The sequence below is a fragment of the Ipomoea triloba genome, chromosome 13 (genome assembly GCF_003576645.1).
Source record: "Ipomoea triloba cultivar NCNSP0323 chromosome 13, ASM357664v1".
Lineage (NCBI taxonomy): Eukaryota > Viridiplantae > Streptophyta > Magnoliopsida > Solanales > Convolvulaceae > Ipomoea > Ipomoea triloba.
The window spans coordinates 27,238,188-27,260,068 of record NC_044928.1 but is presented as its reverse complement, the minus strand read 5'-3'; the positions used below and the strand labels follow the sequence as shown (position 1 = coordinate 27,260,068).

At 33.6% G+C, this 21,881-nt stretch overlaps 2 protein-coding genes across 2 annotated transcripts; one reads left to right on the top strand and one right to left on the bottom strand.

The window, feature by feature from the left end:
• Positions 1–274: 274 nt before the first annotated feature.
• On the bottom strand, positions 275–2,804 carry LOC116001758 (exocyst complex component EXO70B1-like). The gene has a single exon (XM_031241694.1). It carries the CDS (start codon positions 2,521–2,523, stop codon positions 586–588), a length of 1,938 nt encoding a protein of 645 aa, XP_031097554.1. The 5' UTR covers positions 2,524–2,804; the 3' UTR covers positions 275–585.
• A 13,078-nt stretch (positions 2,805–15,882) lies between these two features.
• LOC116001864 (serine/threonine-protein kinase PBS1) lies at positions 15,883–20,432 on the top strand. The gene is made up of 5 exons (XM_031241813.1): positions 15,883–16,426; positions 17,024–17,226; positions 18,128–18,317; positions 19,106–19,497; positions 19,589–20,432. The coding sequence occupies exons 1-5, from the start codon at positions 16,306–16,308 to the stop codon at positions 20,204–20,206; spliced, it is 1,524 nt and encodes a 507-aa protein (XP_031097673.1). The 5' UTR covers positions 15,883–16,305; the 3' UTR covers positions 20,207–20,432.
• Positions 20,433–21,881: the final 1,449 nt, after the last annotated feature.

Below are 21,881 nucleotides of genomic sequence, written 5' to 3'. Positions count from 1 at the left end.
AATACCTTAAGTAATTAAGTTAAAATCTAATTCAACAAAATTGATTCATGGCATAAACGTAACTAGCAATAGCAAAAGCAATATAATTTAAGTAGGTTAACATTTATGCTACCCAAATTGCCACTTCTAGTTAGATTAAGGGCAAATTTTGAGATTTAAAATGATAAAAGTTGGCATTAGCATGCATGATGAAATTTTTAAATTTTTAATTCTTAATGTATTGAAAGTTAAATTATATTTTAAGTAGTATGTTAAATAATGAATATTCAGTACATAAAATATTAAATGAACATTCATTATACTAAAAATGAAGTTTATGTTAGTAGTTTACATACCTTACGAGGTGAACCAATCAACAACCATTGTCTATGATATAATGGTTGCGAATAATTAAGTAGAGATAGGATGTTGAATGAGTGAGTCGAACCCTAAAGTCAAAATTAAAGGTAATATTACATGTTCTTAGGTACAGCACCTAGTCTGTTATTGAGTGGTAGATTATCCGTTATTGAGTGGTAGATTATGTCAATAAAATAATACCTCAAAGAGTGGTAGATTATGTCAATAAAATAATACCTCACCAAATCATGCCTTTCTTTTGGCCATTGATGCATTATTATTGCCCTCAAATAGTCCTTCAATCATGGCCTCGATATCCTCCGGTTGATACTTGATGTATCTCTCAGCTTGTTTAGAATTCTCAAGGCACTGTCTAAACCTCCCTAAGAAGGAGCGGTAAGCCGGAATGACCACCGCCGATACGGACACTCGGAGCTCCGACCGGAGCTGCTCGTCGCTGACCACCCAAGCGCTCTGTGTTCTGTGTATCTCTTCGAACGCAGTGGTAAAACTTTTGAATCTCTCTTTCATTACCGGCTTTGCGATTTTTCCGTTCACCTGTAACCCCTCGTGCCCTAACATTCTCAACACTCTCACCCACGTCTCCCGCTGATAGCTCTTATGGAATTGCCGCACGATCCCCGAACGTCTCCGGCACCAGTTGTCGCCCATCAGTTTCCGGATCTTCGGACAGCCTTTCACCTTCTGGAGAATGTATCGGCCGTTGTTCATCAGGAAAATGTCGCGCAGGGCGGGATCGCGGTACAGCATTGATTTTGTTTGTAGATTTGAGTCCAGGAGGTCCATGACGGTGACGATCTGGATTGAGAATGGAGTTTCGTCGGTTTCTGCAGGTTCGGTGCCCTGCGATTGTTGCTCCGGCTTGAAGTTTTTCTGGAAAATGTGCTCCAATGTGTCTTTGTATTCGAAGGCGTATTCTAGATAGTTCATGATGTAGCGCGTGAGCGGGTGAACTGCTCCGCCTGGGACCGGGATTCTCGCGATGTCGTTACGGATTGAGCTCTCCAGATCTGAGAATACGCTCACAACTGCTTCTCCGATCCTGTCTCCCACGGCGGCGATCTCGTGTTTGATCTCGTCCCGGCAGACGTCCGAGCATGATTCGCTGATGATCGCCGGGATTAGATCGCGGATTGTCTCGTATATGTCCATGAATTTGAAGATTTTCTCGGCGGAGCGTTTCGTAGTCGAAACCGCCTCCCCGAAGTCGATGAGGTGAATCGCCACCGAGCGAACGAAATTGCTGTAAACACTGAGGGAGAAGGACGGATGTTCCGAGAAAACAGACTCGGCGAGTCTCCGTTCTCCCGGAAACAAGGTTTCCGAGCAGTATTTCACCACTCCCATCCATCTCGTGATCTCCCCTTCCAGAGTATCCCAATGGATTTTCTGCACATCCTCCACGTTAATCCTCTCGAAATCGAATTTCTTCATTTGTTCAGAAAACGCATTTCTCCGCGAAATCGTATACGCCTCACACAACTCATTCTCATACCCTGCGGAGATCATCACGGTGGCGATTCGACTGATTTTCGTCACAACCTCCGGCGAAAACGCCGCATACTTCTCTTCTTTGCCGGAACCGGCATCCTCATCCTTGGAATTGAACGATAAGAATTTGCACTCTTTGGAATTGCCTCCATTTCTAGAATCATCCAGTAAATTAGGCAATTCTTCTTCCATTAACGCCATCGCCCGCTGCAACACCGACCCGACCCGGTTCCTCGACGACGCGGCGGCCGACCCGGCCGGAAACGGTCCTAACGCATTACTCAATCTCGATAACCGCATGACCGCGTCGATCAATGAGTCGTCCTCTTCGTTCATCCTACCAAATTTATTCCGATTCTCCCCGGAAGTATACTTACCGATCCTTGACTCGACGATCTGGCAAAGGAGCTCGACGGCGTCGGGAACATCCGGCGGACCGGAGTCGTCGCCGGCGGCGGATAGGACGCCTAAGAATTCATCAACATTTTGAAAGACTTGATCGGCATTTTCGGTAGCATTATTGGAAGAATCATCCTCAATGCCCGGCTTATCCCAATCGATCTTCTTGACACTGGAGGTAACGAACAAACGCGCGGTTGGGCTGCCCGAGGAGCCATAGAAAGCAGTGTTGCTAAAGCTCATGGCTTTTCCCGGAAAATTGCTCTTCTCCATTTCAGAACATCTTCTTCTGTGGTGAAATATGCATTAATATTCCACCTAATTGAAACTTGAAATTCAATATTGCATTGAATTTATATTTGGATTTTGATATACTTTGATTTATTGGGTAATTTCTAGTTCTGTTTTTGGATATGTTTTTTTTTTTGAAATGGAGATATGAGGAGGGAAGCGGGCAAGGAAGGCGTTTTGCATAATTGCATGCATGCAATATGCATGTCCGATGTTTCTGGTTGCTAAATTTCAACAAGATAGTGGTGGAAGGCCACCCCCATTCTGCTTCTCACGTTTTGTCTAGATAATACACCATTTTTTTCAATTGAGAAAATTATATATTTTTTTTCATTTACGAATATAATGTTGCCATAGTTGACCTGAATTGAGAACACCAATAATAAGCAAGTCTTTTACGGTGGAAATCACATTTAAAAGGGCAGCTGGTCTTGTTTTCAAAAAATTAAAAAAGGCAGCTGGTCTTAGACAAATTACTATTATTATTTGGACCTGGATCCATTTTGCAAAGTAAATCTTTGTTTAAAATACACAATTTACATATTAAATGTTCACAATTTGAATTGTGATCATGTAAATGGAAACGGTCCATGGTATATAAGTATTGCTGATCTTTGCAAAAAAAAAATGTTGGGCTCACCAACCTGTTTTTATGGGCTCGTAGCCCAAAAAACTTTTCCATGCTTGTTGGACTGCCAGATTCGACAATTTATAAACAAAAATTAAAATTAAGGACAGTGAGGGCAATTCACCTCTCATTGAGTCATTGGTAGGCTGGATAACACAGGTCTACCTTCCCCTGTCACGTGCCACCATTCTCACAACCCCACGTGCCATCAACAAGCACGATACCCCTCACTACTACTAATTTAATTTTGATTTATTTTATTTTATATTAATTGTAAATGATTACAATAAACTGATGGGAAAAAAATGCCAACTAATTTTGATATTACAAATTTACAATTGAGTTTCTTACCCAACAAAATTTTCATATAACAAAATATTAGTGTTACTTATTTAGCGGTAAATTTTAATGTGAATCATGATCCACATAATGTTGTGTGGACCATATAAAAATAATTTTTTAATATGTTAAAATTACATTATTTGTATACTGAATACAATAAAAACTCTTATTTAGCACGTTACATCTACTTCGGTATTGACTAAGTAACTTATGACTTACTTATACTTAGGTGGGTATTATGTATATAAGTTTTTTATTGCTTTTCTAAATAATTGTTAATTATCTCTCATATTGGATAGGCATGGCTATTCACAAAAAAGAAGACGGTAGACATGATTATTTTTAAAAAATAACTATAACAACCATATCTTGCAAGATTAAGGTTTAGACCTTTGGACCTCTAAATGAGGTCTAGATCTGGAATTATATTATTCCATATATATAAAAGCAGTTGTGTAGCACCTCCATTTGAAGACCTCTTAGAAGTTAGATACGTGGTTAAGTTACATCCATTGCTATCATTTTTTTAATACTCATAGTTGTCCATCACTGGATGAAGAAAGCCTGGTGATTGTCTTTTGGGATCTCTGAGAAGAAGATAGGTCCGTGGTAGACCATGATAAAATAAAAAGTAATAGGTATAATTCATATAATATGTTAGGTTAAATCATCACGGATTTGTAAAAACCTATGCATGGCAGTGTTATTAATTAGTGTCAAATCAGTGGTAATTTACAGGATAGTTTGGACTCAATTGTATTTTTTTTACTAATTTAAAGAGAAGTTAGATAGAACTTTTTTCAGTTAAGATATTCAAATGCACTATTTTATCTACCGAAACATTATTTTGACTTTTTTTTTTTTAAAGTAAAATATATGCATATTTCTTGTTTTCGAAAGAGATGTTTCAATCAAAATTCAACTGAAGTTCGACTAAATTAGTCGTATTATGCAAAAACATGGTACATGTAGTGAAAATTCCACACAACTAATTAACTTATTTGGTGAAGAGGTGATTATTGGTGAATACTTGTCTGGACGTAATACTAATCAGATCAAATTAAAGTAAGAATTGGTTATTATAAGTAATTAATAAAAGAAAGGAAAGAAAATAATCCAAGTGGGAGGCAACATGTCACCAGCACGACACATTATGCCTTCTATCTTGGTTAGCACCTTCACTACTTTTCTGATTCTTTCCCTTTTGTGTATGGATTCTGGATGCTGTTTTATCACTTAAATGTAAGATTAAAACTGAATAATATAGGATCTAACCTCCAGCCATAGTTGGTGTTTGTTGTTGCCTGAATGAACTGTGCTGAGTGCTGCCTTTGCTTGAGTGAACTGTATTTTTCCCTCACTTTTACTCTATACTCTCTGGATGGTGTATGAGACTGAATGTTTGAGCAGTGAGAGGTTGAGGTCCTTAAATAGCTGCAGACCATCAATGCAGCAGAAATCCCAAATGTCTTCCTACAGTTGTTTGTACCACAAATGGTTTGTCTCCCAAATGAAAATGACAGGTTTGGACTTTTATTAGACAAAACCTTTCATTAAAGGCACCTTAAGTTTCTAACTTTAAATACAAAGTTTCAAATTTATGGTGCCATTTCCTTGGCATTGAGTATGGAGGTTGTCCCACCCAATAGAGGTGACTACAATTCAGCGAGGGGTTAGTCATTGTGTTCGACGGTGATGATCCTGGGTTTACCAAAAAAAAACATCAATCTGTCATTTGTGTTCATTGGCGTCCAAGAATCGGTTATTCACTTGTAATAGTTGGTTATTAGGAGTTTGACAAGCAAAACGGACAACCACTCGGCAGTCCCCCTCTTCCTCAAAGGAGGTGACCCGCGGTCACCTTCTTTGGTGGATGAGGCTACTAGTTGGTTGCCTTCTTACGGTGGAGGCAGTGCCATTGCAGATCCGCCCTTGTGTGGACTTGTAGTATAAACTTATGCACTTGTAATATAAAATTTTACAATTTGTAGTATAAATCTTTGCATTTCAAAATCACGAAAAGATATCAAAATGTCACCACTTTTTTTTTTTTTTTTTAACATATATTACTCTTTGCACTAGTAGTATAAACTTATGCACTTGTATCATAAAATTTTTACACTTCAAAGTTAAAAACTTACCAAAAAAGCATTGTACTTTTTTTAAAAAAAATTTATTTTCATCCATTCTGGGATGTTAATCTGGATCATATCAAGAGGTGAGATCTCACCTTATTGTTTTTATCAGGGTGCCTATTTTATTTGATCTAAATTATATAATTAAAAAAATCGCCAAACGTTTATAGAACCAAGTTTTCCAACCCAATTTTCTGTTAATTTATTCGTTTGATTCATCAATAACATGAAAGCGTAAAAAACTGTACAGTCGCATATTTCTAACACTAGCTTAAAGAAATTGACCTAAATTAGACCGATAATATAATATAATATAATATATTTCTCAAATGTTATAGTTGTAAACGCGGCTTCTTAATCAAATTAAAGTAATTAAATAATATGCAAGCTTCCCATTATCTTCTGCGAACCCGTTGAATCTCAACTGTACTCATCCGTTATCACTTAACTTCTTCCAAGTGCTGCCAAATATGCACAAACAAAACAATCTTTTCAAACCACATATATAGCATTGTGTGTAGTGTGTAAACAAAGTAGACACATTTAGATGATTGGGTTTTTAGTTGAATTGAATGGTATCCCTATCCCGTACTAGATGGCGTCTTTTTTGGGGTCCTAAATTTATTTTTCTTTTGCCCAAGTCAATTCATAATGACAACAATCTTTTTGTTTCATTGGAGAAAATATGATGNCGCGGTCGTGAATAAATTTTGCAGTAGGTTTATTTTATAACATTTATTTCGAAATTATTTTTCCTTTATATTTCGAAAACACACTAATAATATTTTCTAAAAATATTTCGAATAAATTTTCATGTATGTATATACACATATGAAATCTAGATATAAATTTATATGTGGATACGGAAAATATTAATATGCAAATATTGAGCAGAAATTTGCTTATATATACATATATTAAATCCAAATATATATGTACTGGAAAAGCAAAGCACAAATATATATGTATGCTTTTAATATAATAAATATATTCATATTGCATACACATTCAAACTAATAACTAGGCAGAGATTATATTTTGCTCTGATACCAACTGTAAGATTAAAACTGAATAATATAGGATCTAACCTCCAGCCATAGTTGGTGTTTGTTGTTGCCTGAATGAACTGTGCTGAGTGCTGCCTTTGCTTGAGTGAACTGTATTTTTCCCTCACTTTTACTCTATACTCTCTGGATGGTGTATGAGACTGAATGTTTGAGCAGTGAGAGGTTGAGGTCCTTAAATAGCTGCAGACCATCAATGCAGCAGAAATCCCAAATGTCTTCCTACAGTTGTTTGTACCACAAATGGTTTGTCTCCCAAATGAAAATGACAGGTTTGGACTTTTATTAGACAAAACCTTTCATTAAAGGCACCTTAAGTTTCTAACTTTAAATACAAAGTTTCAAATTTATGGTGCCATTTCCTTGGCATTGAGTATGGAGGTTGTCCCACCCAATAGAGGTGACTACAATTCAGCGAGGGGTTAGTCATTGTGTTCGACGGTGATGATCCTGGGTTTACCAAAAAAAAACATCAATCTGTCATTTGTGTTCATTGGCGTCCAAGAATCGGTTATTCACTTGTAATAGTTGGTTATTAGGAGTTTGACAAGCAAAACGGACAACCACTCGGCAGTCCCCCTCTTCCTCAAAGGAGGTGACCCGCGGTCACCTTCTTTGGTGGATGAGGCTACTAGTTGGTTGCCTTCTTACGGTGGAGGCAGTGCCATTGCAGATCCGCCCTTGTGTGGACTTGTAGTATAAACTTATGCACTTGTAATATAAAATTTTACAATTTGTAGTATAAATCTTTGCATTTCAAAATCACGAAAAGATATCAAAATGTCACCACTTTTTTTTTTTTTTTTTAACATATATTACTCTTTGCACTAGTAGTATAAACTTATGCACTTGTATCATAAAATTTTTACACTTCAAAGTTAAAAACTTACCAAAAAAGCATTGTACTTTTTTTAAAAAAAATTTATTTTCATCCATTCTGGGATGTTAATCTGGATCATATCAAGAGGTGAGATCTCACCTTATTGTTTTTATCAGGGTGCCTATTTTATTTGATCTAAATTATATAATTAAAAAAATCGCCAAACGTTTATAGAACCAAGTTTTCCAACCCAATTTTCTGTTAATTTATTCGTTTGATTCATCAATAACATGAAAGCGTAAAAAACTGTACAGTCGCATATTTCTAACACTAGCTTAAAGAAATTGACCTAAATTAGACCGATAATATAATATAATATAATATATTTCTCAAATGTTATAGTTGTAAACGCGGCTTCTTAATCAAATTAAAGTAATTAAATAATATGCAAGCTTCCCATTATCTTCTGCGAACCCGTTGAATCTCAACTGTACTCATCCGTTATCACTTAACTTCTTCCAAGTGCTGCCAAATATGCACAAACAAAACAATCTTTTCAAACCACATATATAGCATTGTGTGTAGTGTGTAAACAAAGTAGACACATTTAGATGATTGGGTTTTTAGTTGAATTGAATGGTATCCCTATCCCGTACTAGATGGCGTCTTTTTTGGGGTCCTAAATTTATTTTTCTTTTGCCCAAGTCAATTCATAATGACAACAATCTTTTTGTTTCATTGGAGAAAATATGATGTCGGCGGCGTTACGAGGTAGATGTCGCATTTCGGAGATTCCACGTAGTCGCGATTACGCATCTCAGCTCGGATTAATCTGGAAGGATTGATGCACAAAAAGCATCATTAGATATTTTGGGTTTACAATAAAATAAATAAATGTATAGATATATATTGCTTTTATGGTTATTGGGACTTAGAACTATTTGTGTTTAATTTGATTGCCGTGATTAATGGTTTCCGAGTGAAGAAAAGTAATCATTAATCAATGAAACAGTTTGGGACTTTGTCAATACTATCAATTCAGCCAAGTATCTATTGGCGCTCCTTAATTCAATACATTGGCATGGTATTTATAAGTAATGATGATGGATTCTAGGTTAGTGTTTAAGTCTATATCATACTCAAATTGATCCATGTTCACACCGCTGACACAATTAAGGGAGAAAGTGTTGGTCAGATTGATTTTTTTATACAAGAGGGGTTTAAACTATCGACCTCTCTTAAAGGATAGGAGTGCATAATCACTCACACCAACTAAGCTGGTTTCAATTTCATATTAATTGGAATCTAGCGTAACCAAATCATGCAAAAAGCCTCTCAAGAATTAATGTACGCAGTGATAAAAATTCATAATATGTATACAATATAATGTTTATTACAAATTAAACTATATAATTTTTTTTTAAAAAAATAATACTAGTAGGTTATGAGTTCGATTATTGTCAACATTCTTTCGATCAAGTTTATTACACAATCTTCTTAGTGTAATTTGTCTTTCTTGTATGGTTTACTGACTATTATATAGGAGTGAGATTTATCGAATGCGCACTTTCAAATATTTACTGCAAATTTCTTTTGTCACCAATAAAATACCAGATATTATTGTCCATAGTCACTTGATGTGTATGGGAAAAGTAATGAATTGAAGATACTCTAAAGATAAGATTATAATTTCCCACCACTTCATATACAGAATATAGACTAGAAATATTACGGATGGTGTCCAACAATCTAAGGCGCATAAATGCCTTTTCCACAACATTGAATTAGATTGAATAACAAAAAATGTAATGCTTCAATTCTCAACAAAAATCACTACATAATATTTATAATTGAAGTGATGAACTAGCATTTCCACAAAAATAAATAAATAAATAAATAAATAAATAAATCCTAAACTTGCCACATAGGATTGCTGTTACTCCAATCGTAGAGTTACCTACAGTCTTATATTATGTATAGGTGTCCATTATTACTTCTTGAATAATTAGTATTTAACTATTGATAAGATTCTAATAAAATACTTTATATTCATTTTAGTTATTTATAAATTGATATGATGGATTTCATGAGATAGAAGTCATTAACTTAATAATCAAATAAAAAAAAATCACTAATCGAGTAATGCTATACACTGGAAGTTAATAACATTACTAAATATTAAAATGGGTATTTGTTAAAAAAACTTATTATTGTAGGTTGATTAAGACTACTAGAATAAATTGATTCTAAAAAAGAAGGATAATTAAATTAGTCAAAGATCATAGACATAACACTGGATTAACCATTAATTTATATTGAAACCCCTGCGCGCACACACATATATATAATTTGAATCTAATAGTAGATAAGATAACAAGAGTAAATAAAAAAATATAATAATAAATATCAATCTTATAATAGCATACAAAAGTCACCAACCAAACATCATCTTGCTCAACTAATTTTCATTATTCATAAACTTTTTTTTGGTCGGTAATAAAGGAAGACTTCAAACATTTTTTAGATAATTGGGATTTAAAAAAAAAATCTTGAATAACAAGATAGGATTTGATAATAAATTGAAATAATCATCAAGGAATCCGATTCTTAACTTATTTAACTCACCCAAATGGTTCTATATTTTCTGCCAATATCTTATTTATTATATGTTTAGAATATATTATATCGTATATATTAGTAAAGTCCTTTTAATTACAATTTTTTAATGTTATAAGCTAAGGTACATTAACAACAAAGAGTGTTTTCTGAATATTATTGATTATATTACAATGTAATATGTGTTATATACTTTATATTTGTTGCAGTCCAAAGAGTTAATACTCTACCATGAGGTTTGATATTGTGACCTTCCCTCAAGGAAAATCACAAATGCGTCATATGAGCACAATGTGCTTTTCTGTATATTTAATTTTATTATATAGACAAATTACACCAATTAGTAAATGTAGATAGGTAGATAACTAGTTGGCTTATCCAACTACTTAATCCCCTCGATTAGAATACAAAATATTGATAAGAGTGATTACCTTTCTAATATGATCTCTTAATTTTTTATTATTATCTTCAATTTATAATGTTTAAAGTATAAAATAATGTTGAGAACTAATTTCATGTGAGAATTGTGGACTGATCAAGAACATAGATTTTAAATATTCAGAGGAAAAAGATGGCCACTTCACGTTGAATAGTGCGTGCACATCTAAATCCTCCAATAGCCAACTAGTTTGGCCAGATTGATTATTTTTGAGTGGTTTTATTTGAATTTTTAGTTGTATGTATGAAGTGGATATTTTGATACAATATATTTAAAAAATAATATTGACATGTAATTTTCAAAGAATTAATAATCTACACGACAAGATAAAGGTAAGTCTGGTCAATTTTTTCTCCAAAAAAAATATAATTGAATATAATTATTACAAAGTACAAATAGTAGATATTAAATTGCCTAACTCTAAAAATGTATATATAATATATAAAATGCTTGATTTTTTTCACCAACTAGTCTTTTAAAATATGCACAAAATTAAGATATAGTATTTATTACGTTTGTCTCGTATTCATTTTAATTATGACTATATAATTTGATGATGAAAAAGTTTTGTTTTTATATTTTATAAAATGAAACAAAGAGTTGAAAAGGAAATTAGTGGCACATGTTTGTTACAATCTACTTATATATTCAATATCATCGGATAAGATTGCATAAGGTTATTTTAAGGAGTTGTTATACTATGTTTTAGCAAGTAGCATATGCCTAAAACTTTATTGGATATTCCTTTACTCAATGTAGCTTCATGATAAGATTTTGGCCTCATTTTCTTATACGTTTTAATAGATTCTATGGATACACTATATATAAAGGATTGTAATCAATCATCATTACCTAATAATTTTTGGCATTAAATGACATAATAAAAGGTTAACTATGAATTTGATTCTCAATTCTTCTGATATGCGTTATAATATACACATTGTGCGAATAAATTAATATAAAATATGAAACTTAAAATAAATAAATAATTAATATGATTTTATGAAATTTAATTAATATAAAATTTAAATTAATTATTTTAAATATAATCAGAATGTGTATTTTATATTTTTATAAAAATAATATTAAAGATAAATATTATTATATATTTATGATCGTAAATAAAAATTATATTCTAATAAGTTTTATATTAAAATAAATTTAAGTCTAAATGCAATTTTGATGATCATTGTTATATAATTTAGTAAATACTCTATAAAATGTGACGTATAAAAAAATACTTAATTGCACCCCAACGTACTCACTAGACCTTGCTTAAATATATATAGATTAGTTGACATTCAAATTAGACCTCGGTATTTATGCAAGATTCAAAATGAATGATTAACAATGAAGTTTAGACCTTTATACATTATGATAACTATAGCCATATTGTTTTAAATATGATAATTTCAACACTGAATTTTATTCATTCTTTAATCTGAATAATGAATAATTGAACATTGAATGGTCTTTTGTTTTTTGTTTTTTTGCGTAATTTATAAAAGATGATAATTTTTTTTTTAATATTTAGTAATTTCTAATATAAAAAGTAAGTAAATAATAATAATAATAATAATAATAAAGGACAATTTTAGTTGGGTATTTGGGTCGGAAAGCAAAATTGTATCCAAATTTCAAAATTGATATTGAATTGTCAATTTAAAAAGTTTGACCAAAATTCTCAATTTTTTTTTAAATGACAAAATTATTAAGAAGCATAAATGTTGGATTTTTTCACCAATAATTCTATAAAATAAAATATAATTGTCAAGCAAAGCAAATTATTGTACTGTGACTAATCCCTAGTTGAATTGTATGCATACTCTATACCCAAAGTTAAGGATCAAACGTCATCAAACCCATGACGTTTGATTAAATGATTAAGGATGGCCAAGGACCTTGTAGTCCAGTGGCATCAAACCCTTCCCTTTATAAGGGAGGTGGTGGTACTGACTCTTGTGCTTCAATAGGTTGAGAAAGTAGTTATGAACAGATACTGCATTGTAATAGAGTTAGTAGTATTAAAAAAAAATGATTAAAAAAAATGATTAAGGATGTGTGAGTTCCTTTCACTTAACTACACTCCGGGTTAAATTACAGTGAATGCTCATATATAATTAACTCAAAGGGAATAGCACCCAAAAAAAAAAAATCAAAGGGAATTGTAAGTGATTAAATATGGTTGTTTTTCAAAAACAAAAGTGATTAAATATGATTATATATCTTACATTGAAAATTTTGTTATAATAAGTAGTAATTTTCCTCTTTGGGTAGGCCCTCTTCAAACTAGTCCTTTTTTTTGTCACACATCGCCCTCTCAGAGAGAACACCAATTCAATGATACGATATTTAAGTCAAGATCTTAAGTCTACAACAAAAGTTAACTCATGAGTGAAGATTTAATTAGTTTTAATTTAAGTATCACTCTACAATATCTTGTGGAGCCAATGTGAGATCGTATCAATTTTGTTATAGGAGTTTTATTTATTTATTTATTTTTCATAAGCTTGAAAGTCAGACTAATATGAGATTGTGTAATGTTTATAAAGAAGTATCTATGTATATATTTTAAAATAGATTATAAAAATTTTGATATATTATATTGTTATATCATACTACCATGACAATACACTTTTTTTTTTAATTAACTAACCAAAGTTAATTAATTAACCATCGTACTACATTCAAACTTACAACTATCACAGAGAGAGAGAGAGGAGATTTATGAATTGTGGTGTGATATATATTTAATATGAACAGCTCATGTTTCGAAGGTTGTTTCATTTTCAGACATGAGATCACGTATGTTGGCAACTACGTACCGCAAGTAGACTGTCGACGTTTTTAAAACTTCAATTAATTTTTATCGTACATATCCATACACAACCTCACTTCACTTATATTTAATTAGTACATAAATACATTTTTATTATACTTACATTACAGAAATATCCAAATTTTAATATGAAATATAATGTTGTTCTAAACCACACATATATTAAGTACATGAATACATATGTAATATATTTACATTTAGTTTGAAAAGCGATGGTATAAATGTATAATTGAAAGTGAATATTTAGAAATACACTGAAGCATAAAGTGTCAATACCGTTTCTACTGAAGCTCAAACCGACAACCTTCCATATGAAAGTGTAACTTGGATTGAGCTGTCGAAACACTCTAATAATACATATTTGAATTGGAAAAAAAATAGTAGATAAAAGATATAATTATAATGATCTAATTGCTCTACTTTCCCTACTACTAATATAATTTCAACATTTTCCCAACCCTCGCGTGGAGTTAGAGGTAATTAAACATTTGTAAATAGAGACAATACTCAAAATGAGTTAATTCAAGCAGATGTCTTTTGTCTAGAGTAACAATTTTAAATTTAGTCCTAGACTATTATTTTTACCATTTAACATCTCAAACTATGGCTTTTTGAAAACTTTTGGTTCTTCCGATGACTTTCTTCTTAGTAAAACCTATTTGAGGCAAGGTTGACGGCAACCATGAAGGCCGGAACAATTGGGTTAATCTTGATTTAACGGTGAGGAAACCCGCGACTTTTTCTATTGGCAAGCAACAAATCATAATTGGAGGCAAAAAATTGGAAAAAAAAAATCAACTAGAAAATCAGAAAATATTTAAAAAAATAAGAAAGAAAACGGTCAATAAATCATCGAATTTTATCTAATAAGTCAATTAGACCCCTAAATTTTTTAAGTGCTAATTTAAAAAGTTTAGGAGTCTAATTAACTTTTTAGAAAAAATTTAATGGTTTATTTGGTTTGTGTAAGTAGCATGGATTGAGATTTGAGAATGCTATATGCCTGTGTCTAATATATGACAGGTCAATAATAACAATAATGTAAAACATGTGATAAAAATATTAAAAATAAATGAATATCTCAACAATACGGTAATGTATATCAAACCAATAAATAAAATCATTTCATTATTATTATCATTTTTTTAAAATTTGAAATCTTACCTTACTTTCAAAGATTTTGAAAACCTCACGAGATTAACTACCAAAAAGTGTCACTCACTTTACATATCTTGAAAGAAAATATTCTGTTTGATCTGCCATATTTTCTCCTCCTAATATCTATTGTTTTAAGTGATAAATTCCAAATTTAACTCGTGATTTTCAATCAATATGAAAATCATATTCTATCTATTTAATTACTTTTTTTTTGGATCAATATAAATAATTTTATTGTTACGTCAAGAAGTGAATATTATGAGATAAATTCATTACAGAAAATAAGACTAGAACTCTATAATTAATTAATTCTCCGTAATAAACTTTAGAATTTGATAATAAAAATAATTATTACACACGGATTGTTTTAGATAAGGGCTATGTTTGACAAACCTAATTGAAAAGGTAGCTGAAAACTAAAAAGTAGTTGAAAGTTGAAAAACTATAAGCTAGAAGCTGAAATCTGAAGAGCTGGTATGTTTAAAAATGTTTGGTAAAATTAACTCTTTGATAAACTAAAAAATGTAAAACGACTAAAAATGACATCTTCCTAAAATTTAAATATGATTGTTTATATATTAAAATATAAAATAATAAAATTAATATATTTTAATAAAATATAAAGTAAATAACATATATTTGAAAATATATAAAGTAAAACAAAATGTTTATAGTTCGTAAAATTAGTTCATACAAAAATTAATGTTCAAACACACAAATGTCAAATTGAAATTATAACGAAAATGTCAAAGAATTTTAATTGAGAGGGGTAATGATCTCATTTATTTAAAATAATAAAGATACATATGAAAAAAAAACTAAGAAGCTACTAACTTAATTTTGAAAAGTTACCATTTCAAAATAATCTCTTATTTTAGATTACTAATTTATTTTAAGAATATAACCAAACAAAATTTATAACTTTAACTTAAAATAAATTATAAATTCTTAAATCTATACTAAACAGAACCAAACTTTCAAAGTGAGGACTTCTTATACCATGTATAAAAATTAACCTAATTGAGTTACCATGACTTCATCCTCCCATATGGTTATAACCTTTTCGGGAGAAGGTATTTGGCGTGGAAAGCAAATCTAATCTGTTTTCATTTTAAAAATATCTATCTATACAAGTAGAATAGGGGAAAATGGTTGGTCAAACCGTCAAAGGATGGTGTGGGGAAGAGTGTGGGCGTATGGTTAACTGGTAACTTCAATGGAGTAATACGCAACTCCTTTGTGTACAGTACGCGTTCATACTTCTCCGTATTTTATATATCAATACCAATATATGCGTACATCTGCAGAACCAGAAAAAGAGAGAGAGAGAGAGGCAAACATTGTATTGAAACGCCGCAGACAAAGCCGGCTACTGCCCTGTCTAAAAAACACTATCTTTCATTTGTCTATGGTGTATTTACCTTGCCCAGAAGCAATAGCGTATAGCTAAGAGCCTTTCCCAACCCTTGTTGTGGTGGTTGTACTTGTTTGTTATGGTATTTGTCCCCTTTCTGTGCTGATCAGGAAGATGGGTGCCCAGATTGATTGATTGATACGCCAAGATTCGGATTCTGTAGACGCGTATTTGTCTGTGATTGTTGAGTTTAGTTGTTTTCTTGAGATTGAGATGGGGAACTTGAGAACCTGATTGGGTTTTGAGTTAATCTGATATATTCGAGGAAAGGGGTGTTGTAAAGTTTTGATCTTTTTGGTTGGGGAACACATGGGTTGCTTCCCTTGTTTTGATTCCAGAGAGGAGGAGACGCTGAATCCCCAGAAGGAGAGAGATGATCGCAAGGAAGTTCATCCAGTTGTTCCCTCTAATATGTCCAGATTATCTTCAGGTCAGACTCTTCTCTGTATTTGTCTCTACATGTGTTATCAGGATGTTTGAGCTTTTGCTGATCTAATCTGGTTTATGATGTTTTTCTTTAATGTTATTTATTCGAGTTGGTTTCTTCTATGAGCTTTATTGGTTACAGTTATTAGTTGATTTGATGCAAAATTGGGGATGCTATGATGGGAATTGATGAAAGATGTTATCTTTAGTTATTTCCTTTCCTTTAATGACTGATGAAATGAGATCTTAAGGAAATTGTGATTATTGCAGTTTTGATTGGATTGAGATACAATTGGAATCTGGGTAATTGATAATTTGAATGGTTGTGATATTCTTTAGTGTTTTTGGTTTAGCTCAATCTTGTCTAGTTCGGTTTCCATTTAACAAGATCAGGGAAAAGCCTCATTTCCATTGTCTATGAAATGGATTGCCCCCTTTGTGGATTGTATGATTTATGTAGCCACTATATTATATTGTTTCGTAAGTTAGCATGAGTGATTGAACTTTAATTGAAATTCGAATTATTTTGGTGGTGTAATTGAGATTTTGGAAGAACCTATGGATGTCGATCGATTTATTTTTATTTTCATATCACTTACAGGGGCGGACAGACTAAAATCACGAGGTAGCACTGGTTCCAAGAGAGAAACTTCGGGCTTAAAGGATTTACCTGGTGTTCAGATTGCGGCACATACATTCACTTTTCGTGAGCTTGCGGCTGCTACAAGTAACTTTAGGCCAGAATCTTTCATAGGAGAAGGGGGATTTGGACGTGTATATAAAGGACGGCTCGCAAATGGCCAGGTAGTTTTTATTGCCGTATAGCTTTTAGAAATTGATATATTTGTGTAAATTAGCGAGCAATTTTGTTCAATTGTTGAAGTTTTGACTGAATTATGCAACTCAGATCCTCATGTCTTCTATAGTCTATTTGGATGAGCTTTCGTTATTGTCTAATTCCTTAGAATTCATTCGTAGCGTACCACTTTCCTAATTTAATTCCTTTAAAGAATAAGAATATTCTCAGTGGGAGCAGTTTATTGGCCTTCTTAGTTTGAGCCGATCAGCTATGGGCAGTTTAGGTTGGTTTATCTCCTTGTGGTCCCTTGCCGGCTAGGGCCACAAGGCGGGGTTCACCCAGTGTGTACCCTTGGGTGGTGGCTGCGGGTTTTCCCTAGTCACCCAAGAATATTCATAGCACCTAAATCCTTTGCTTTTTATATCCATTGCTGATTGATGCATCTAACAATAACTCTTTGAACTGACACGTGGACTGTATAGTGTTGGAAGGGAAATTACGATGTTATTTTCTTTTAAATGAATAAATGATTTGACATCAAATGAAGATAGCTTACATAATTTTAGTTTCAATTGTCTATTGGTTTGATCCTGCGTAATGCCCCAAGTGTGTCATTCGCTAGTCGCAAGTTCTGGTGCCAAGCGTGGTACTCCAAGGGGCTGGCACGTGCACTGATGATAGCTGCACATGTGTGTTGATGTCTTCAGTGGAATTCGCGTTGTCAACTTCTATTTTCATAACTACATGCTCGTTTTATCTTTACTGAATCTTCTTTTCGGGTAAACTGCATTTTGCTAAATGAGCGTGCAGTTTACCTCGTCATCTTTTTTATTGTGAAATGAAAAAGTTACCTTTGTCGTTTTCTGAATCGTCATGTTTTTTATGGTGGTTACTCGCTCCATGTAGGCTGTAGCTGTTAAGCAATTGGATAGGAATGGGCTGCAGGGGAATAGAGAATTTCTCGTGGAGGTTCTTATGCTCAGTCTTCTTCATCATCCTAATTTAGTTAACTTGATTGGATACTGTGCGGATGGAGACCAGAGGCTTCTTGTCTATGAATTTATGCCGTTGGGATCATTGGAGGATCACCTTCATGGTATAACACAAACTCTTCATTCTAGTTTTATGTTTTGACCTTCTGTTCTTTATCTCCTTAGCATATAGTTTTAAATATTGCATCTAGTGGTGGTTACAATACTTTGGCGTGAGTTGGGGAAGGTCAAAACTGGAGCTAATATATAGAGAACAATATGATGGTACTAAAGAACATTATGAATAGTTACCTTGAGCCAACGGTATCCTATCAGGAAATAGCCCCCTTTTGGGGGCAACTCCAGTCAAATTGGCCGAACAGTTTGTTTGGTAACCATAAGGTTCCAAGTTCGATTTCCCATGGGAGCTGTTTATTGGCCGTCTTGGTTTGAGTCGTCAGCCAACTATAGGCAACCTAGGCTGGTTGATCTCATTGTGGTGATGTGGTCTTTTGTCGGCTAGGATTACAAGGCAGGAATTTTATTATGCCCAAAAGAAGACACATTACCTAATTAATTGATTCAGCCGCTCCAGGATGATGATGAGTATTATTATAAATGTAACTGTTGTAATTGATTGCCCCGATAAGTTGCTGACAAACTGTTGCCATTTCTGCACAATTGTATAAGTATTGCCTGAATTCCGGTATTTTTTGTTGGGAGGGTATTTGAACGTACTCCTTATGCTTTATAGTCCTGTAACAAAATTTTAGACGGGGTAGGAGTAGGACATATGCGTACTCTCCTTAAATAGCAGTCAAGCCAATATGTATTGCTTGATTCAAATTGTTATCGATGCAATTTTGTTTTCCTATGACATGATTATCACTGATAATTTATGACTTTCTTTCAGATTTACCACCTGATAAAGAGCCGTTGGATTGGAACACGAGGATGAGAATAGCAGCTGGTGCAGCCAAAGGTTTGGAGCATCTTCACGACAAAGCGAATCCTCCGGTTATTTATAGGGACTTCAAGTCCTCGAACATATTGCTAGATGAAGGGTTTTCCCCGAAGCTTTCTGATTTTGGTCTAGCAAAGCTCGGTCCTACTGGAGATAAGTCGCATGTGTCAACAAGGGTCATGGGAACCTATGGCTATTGTGCTCCCGAATATGCCATGACTGGACAATTGACAGTGAAATCCGATGTTTATAGCTTCGGGGTTGTCTTCTTAGAGCTTATCACGGGACGTAAGGCCATCGACAGCACCCTACCCCCCGGGGAACATAACCTCGTTGCTTGGGTAAACATCCTCGTTTCTCTCCTTTATTTCTTCTGGGATTATGCTTTTTCTTAGAGATTGAATGATTATGATTATTTATCTTTCCCTGCAGGCACGCCCGCTGTTTAACGATCGTCGGAAGTTTGCGAAATTAGCTGACCCGAGGCTGCAAGGCCAGTTCCCAATGAGAGGCCTTTACCAGGCCCTAGCCGTGGCGTCCATGTGTATCCAAGAGCAGGCTGCAGCTCGGCCTCTGATCGGGGACGTGGTCACCGCCCTTTCCTACCTGGCCAACCAGGCATACGATCCCAACGCAGCTCCTGGGTACAGATTCTCAGCAGCAGCAGCAGACAAGGACGACAAGCGAGGCGCAAGAATATCGAGGAACGAAGACGGTTCGGGAGGGGGATCGGGGCGCAAGTGGGACCTGGACGGGTCCGAGAAGGAAGACTCCCCGAGGGAAACCGCGAGAATGCTGAACCGGGACGCAGACCGAGAGCGGGCCGTTGCCGAGGCCAAAATGTGGGGGGAGAATTTCAGGGAGAAGAGGAGACAAAATGGAGAGCTGGAGGGGTCTGAGAAAGATGATTCACCCAGGGAAACTGTAAAAATGTTGAACAGGGATTTGGACAGGGAAAGAGCAGTTGCAGAGGCTAAAATGTGGGGTGAAAATTTTCGAGAAAAGAGACGACAGAACACTAATGGAAATTTTGATGGCAATAATGGATAGTGGATAGCCCCTTCTACTTCTCAGTTCTCTCCAATGGATTGGAATGGAATGGTTGTTTAGTGAAGGTCAAGTTTTTATCTTTTTTCTTGACTCTATTTTACATTTTCATTTTCTTTACTTTAATTTGGAAATACTAGAACACAAGTGCAAAGGGTGTATATTTTATCGAGGAAATAATAGTAGGTGAGAGTTTTAATAACACCCCCTAAACTTTGCCTTTATTGCACTTTTATTTTTCTAGTAATTTCAAATCGTCTTATTTTCCCCCCTTAGATTTCATGGATTGCATTCTTACGCCATATATAGAAGAGGTAAGTTGCATTAGAAGGGCCTTATGTAACGGTTGCCATATATAGAAGAGGTAAGTTGCATTAGAAGGGCCTTATGTAACGGGATTGAAAGAGAAGATGGTATTGAAAGAGAAGATGGTACAATTAAGTAGTTGGGTGTAGTATTAAAAAAAAGTAATTGGGTGTGATTTGATTTAATGTGAGTTCCATACATATTCTTTGTTTCCTACTATATTATTGAAGCTAATATTTGGTTATAGTATTCTCTATTAAACTTGAATTACTTTGCCAAAGACCTTGTGGTCTAGTGGCACTCGATGTCCCCGGTGGGAGTGGGTTCTTGCCCTCTTTGTGCTTTAATGAATTGAGAAAGTAGCTATGCGCACGGCTTCTTCCTTGAATTTTGCAGTATGAAATACTGTTCCAATAACCCTTATTTATACAAGCAACTCTCCTTTCTCTCTCCTATCATCCACCTTAGGCAAATACTATTCTAAAAATCACCCATGATCTATTGGTGTGGATGTTCTTAAAAGACGAGTTTATTTAATGTATGCACTAACTAATATTACTCATTAGGGAGGGGCATAGAGCCCTAGACTGCATAGTCTGTCAGTTTAAGTAGCTAGTCATAATCAACTTGTGTACAGTTTGCTAGATTTGTAATATATCATATTTCTATTCAATCATTATTAACCATTAATTGAACTATTAACTTAACACAGTCACACTATTATATACGTGTGCGTATCAATTTTGTTTCTTGAAAAAAAAAAAACTTTTACATGGATCTGTACTGGACAACTGGCTTAATCTTCTTGTAGATTGCAATTTGCAAGCAACCAAATTTGTGGTAATGGTATGAAACATCTCAATATGTAATTGACATGTGTTGTTATTAGCAAAAATAATATACTTAATTAAGAGGGGTTTATTTAATGTATGCACTCACTAGTCACTGGGAGGGGCATAGACTGCCTAGCCGTCAGTCTAAGTAGCTAGTCATCGTCAACTTATGTTCATTAACTATTAATGAAGCATTAAAATCAAAACAAATCTCTTAATTATTTTGTGACACATATAATTTTGGTGAAAATATAATACTCTGTACTTTTTAATTATTAAATAATGATATTTGGTAAGAAAATATAATACTTATAAAAAATGTAACACTTTACAGTAAAGTTGTACAATAATACACTTAATTTTTAATTTCATTAAATATGTAATATTTTTCAGGAAAAAAGTAATGTTAAACTGTGAAGAGATTTTGTAAGAAAGTTTTGGCATATGTTACTAATTGTGTTTGTATTTATTGGGTAGGCTAGCCTGTAGGAGGTTTTTTTTTTTTTTTTTTTTTTTTGAAAAAAAAATTTTAAAGTTTT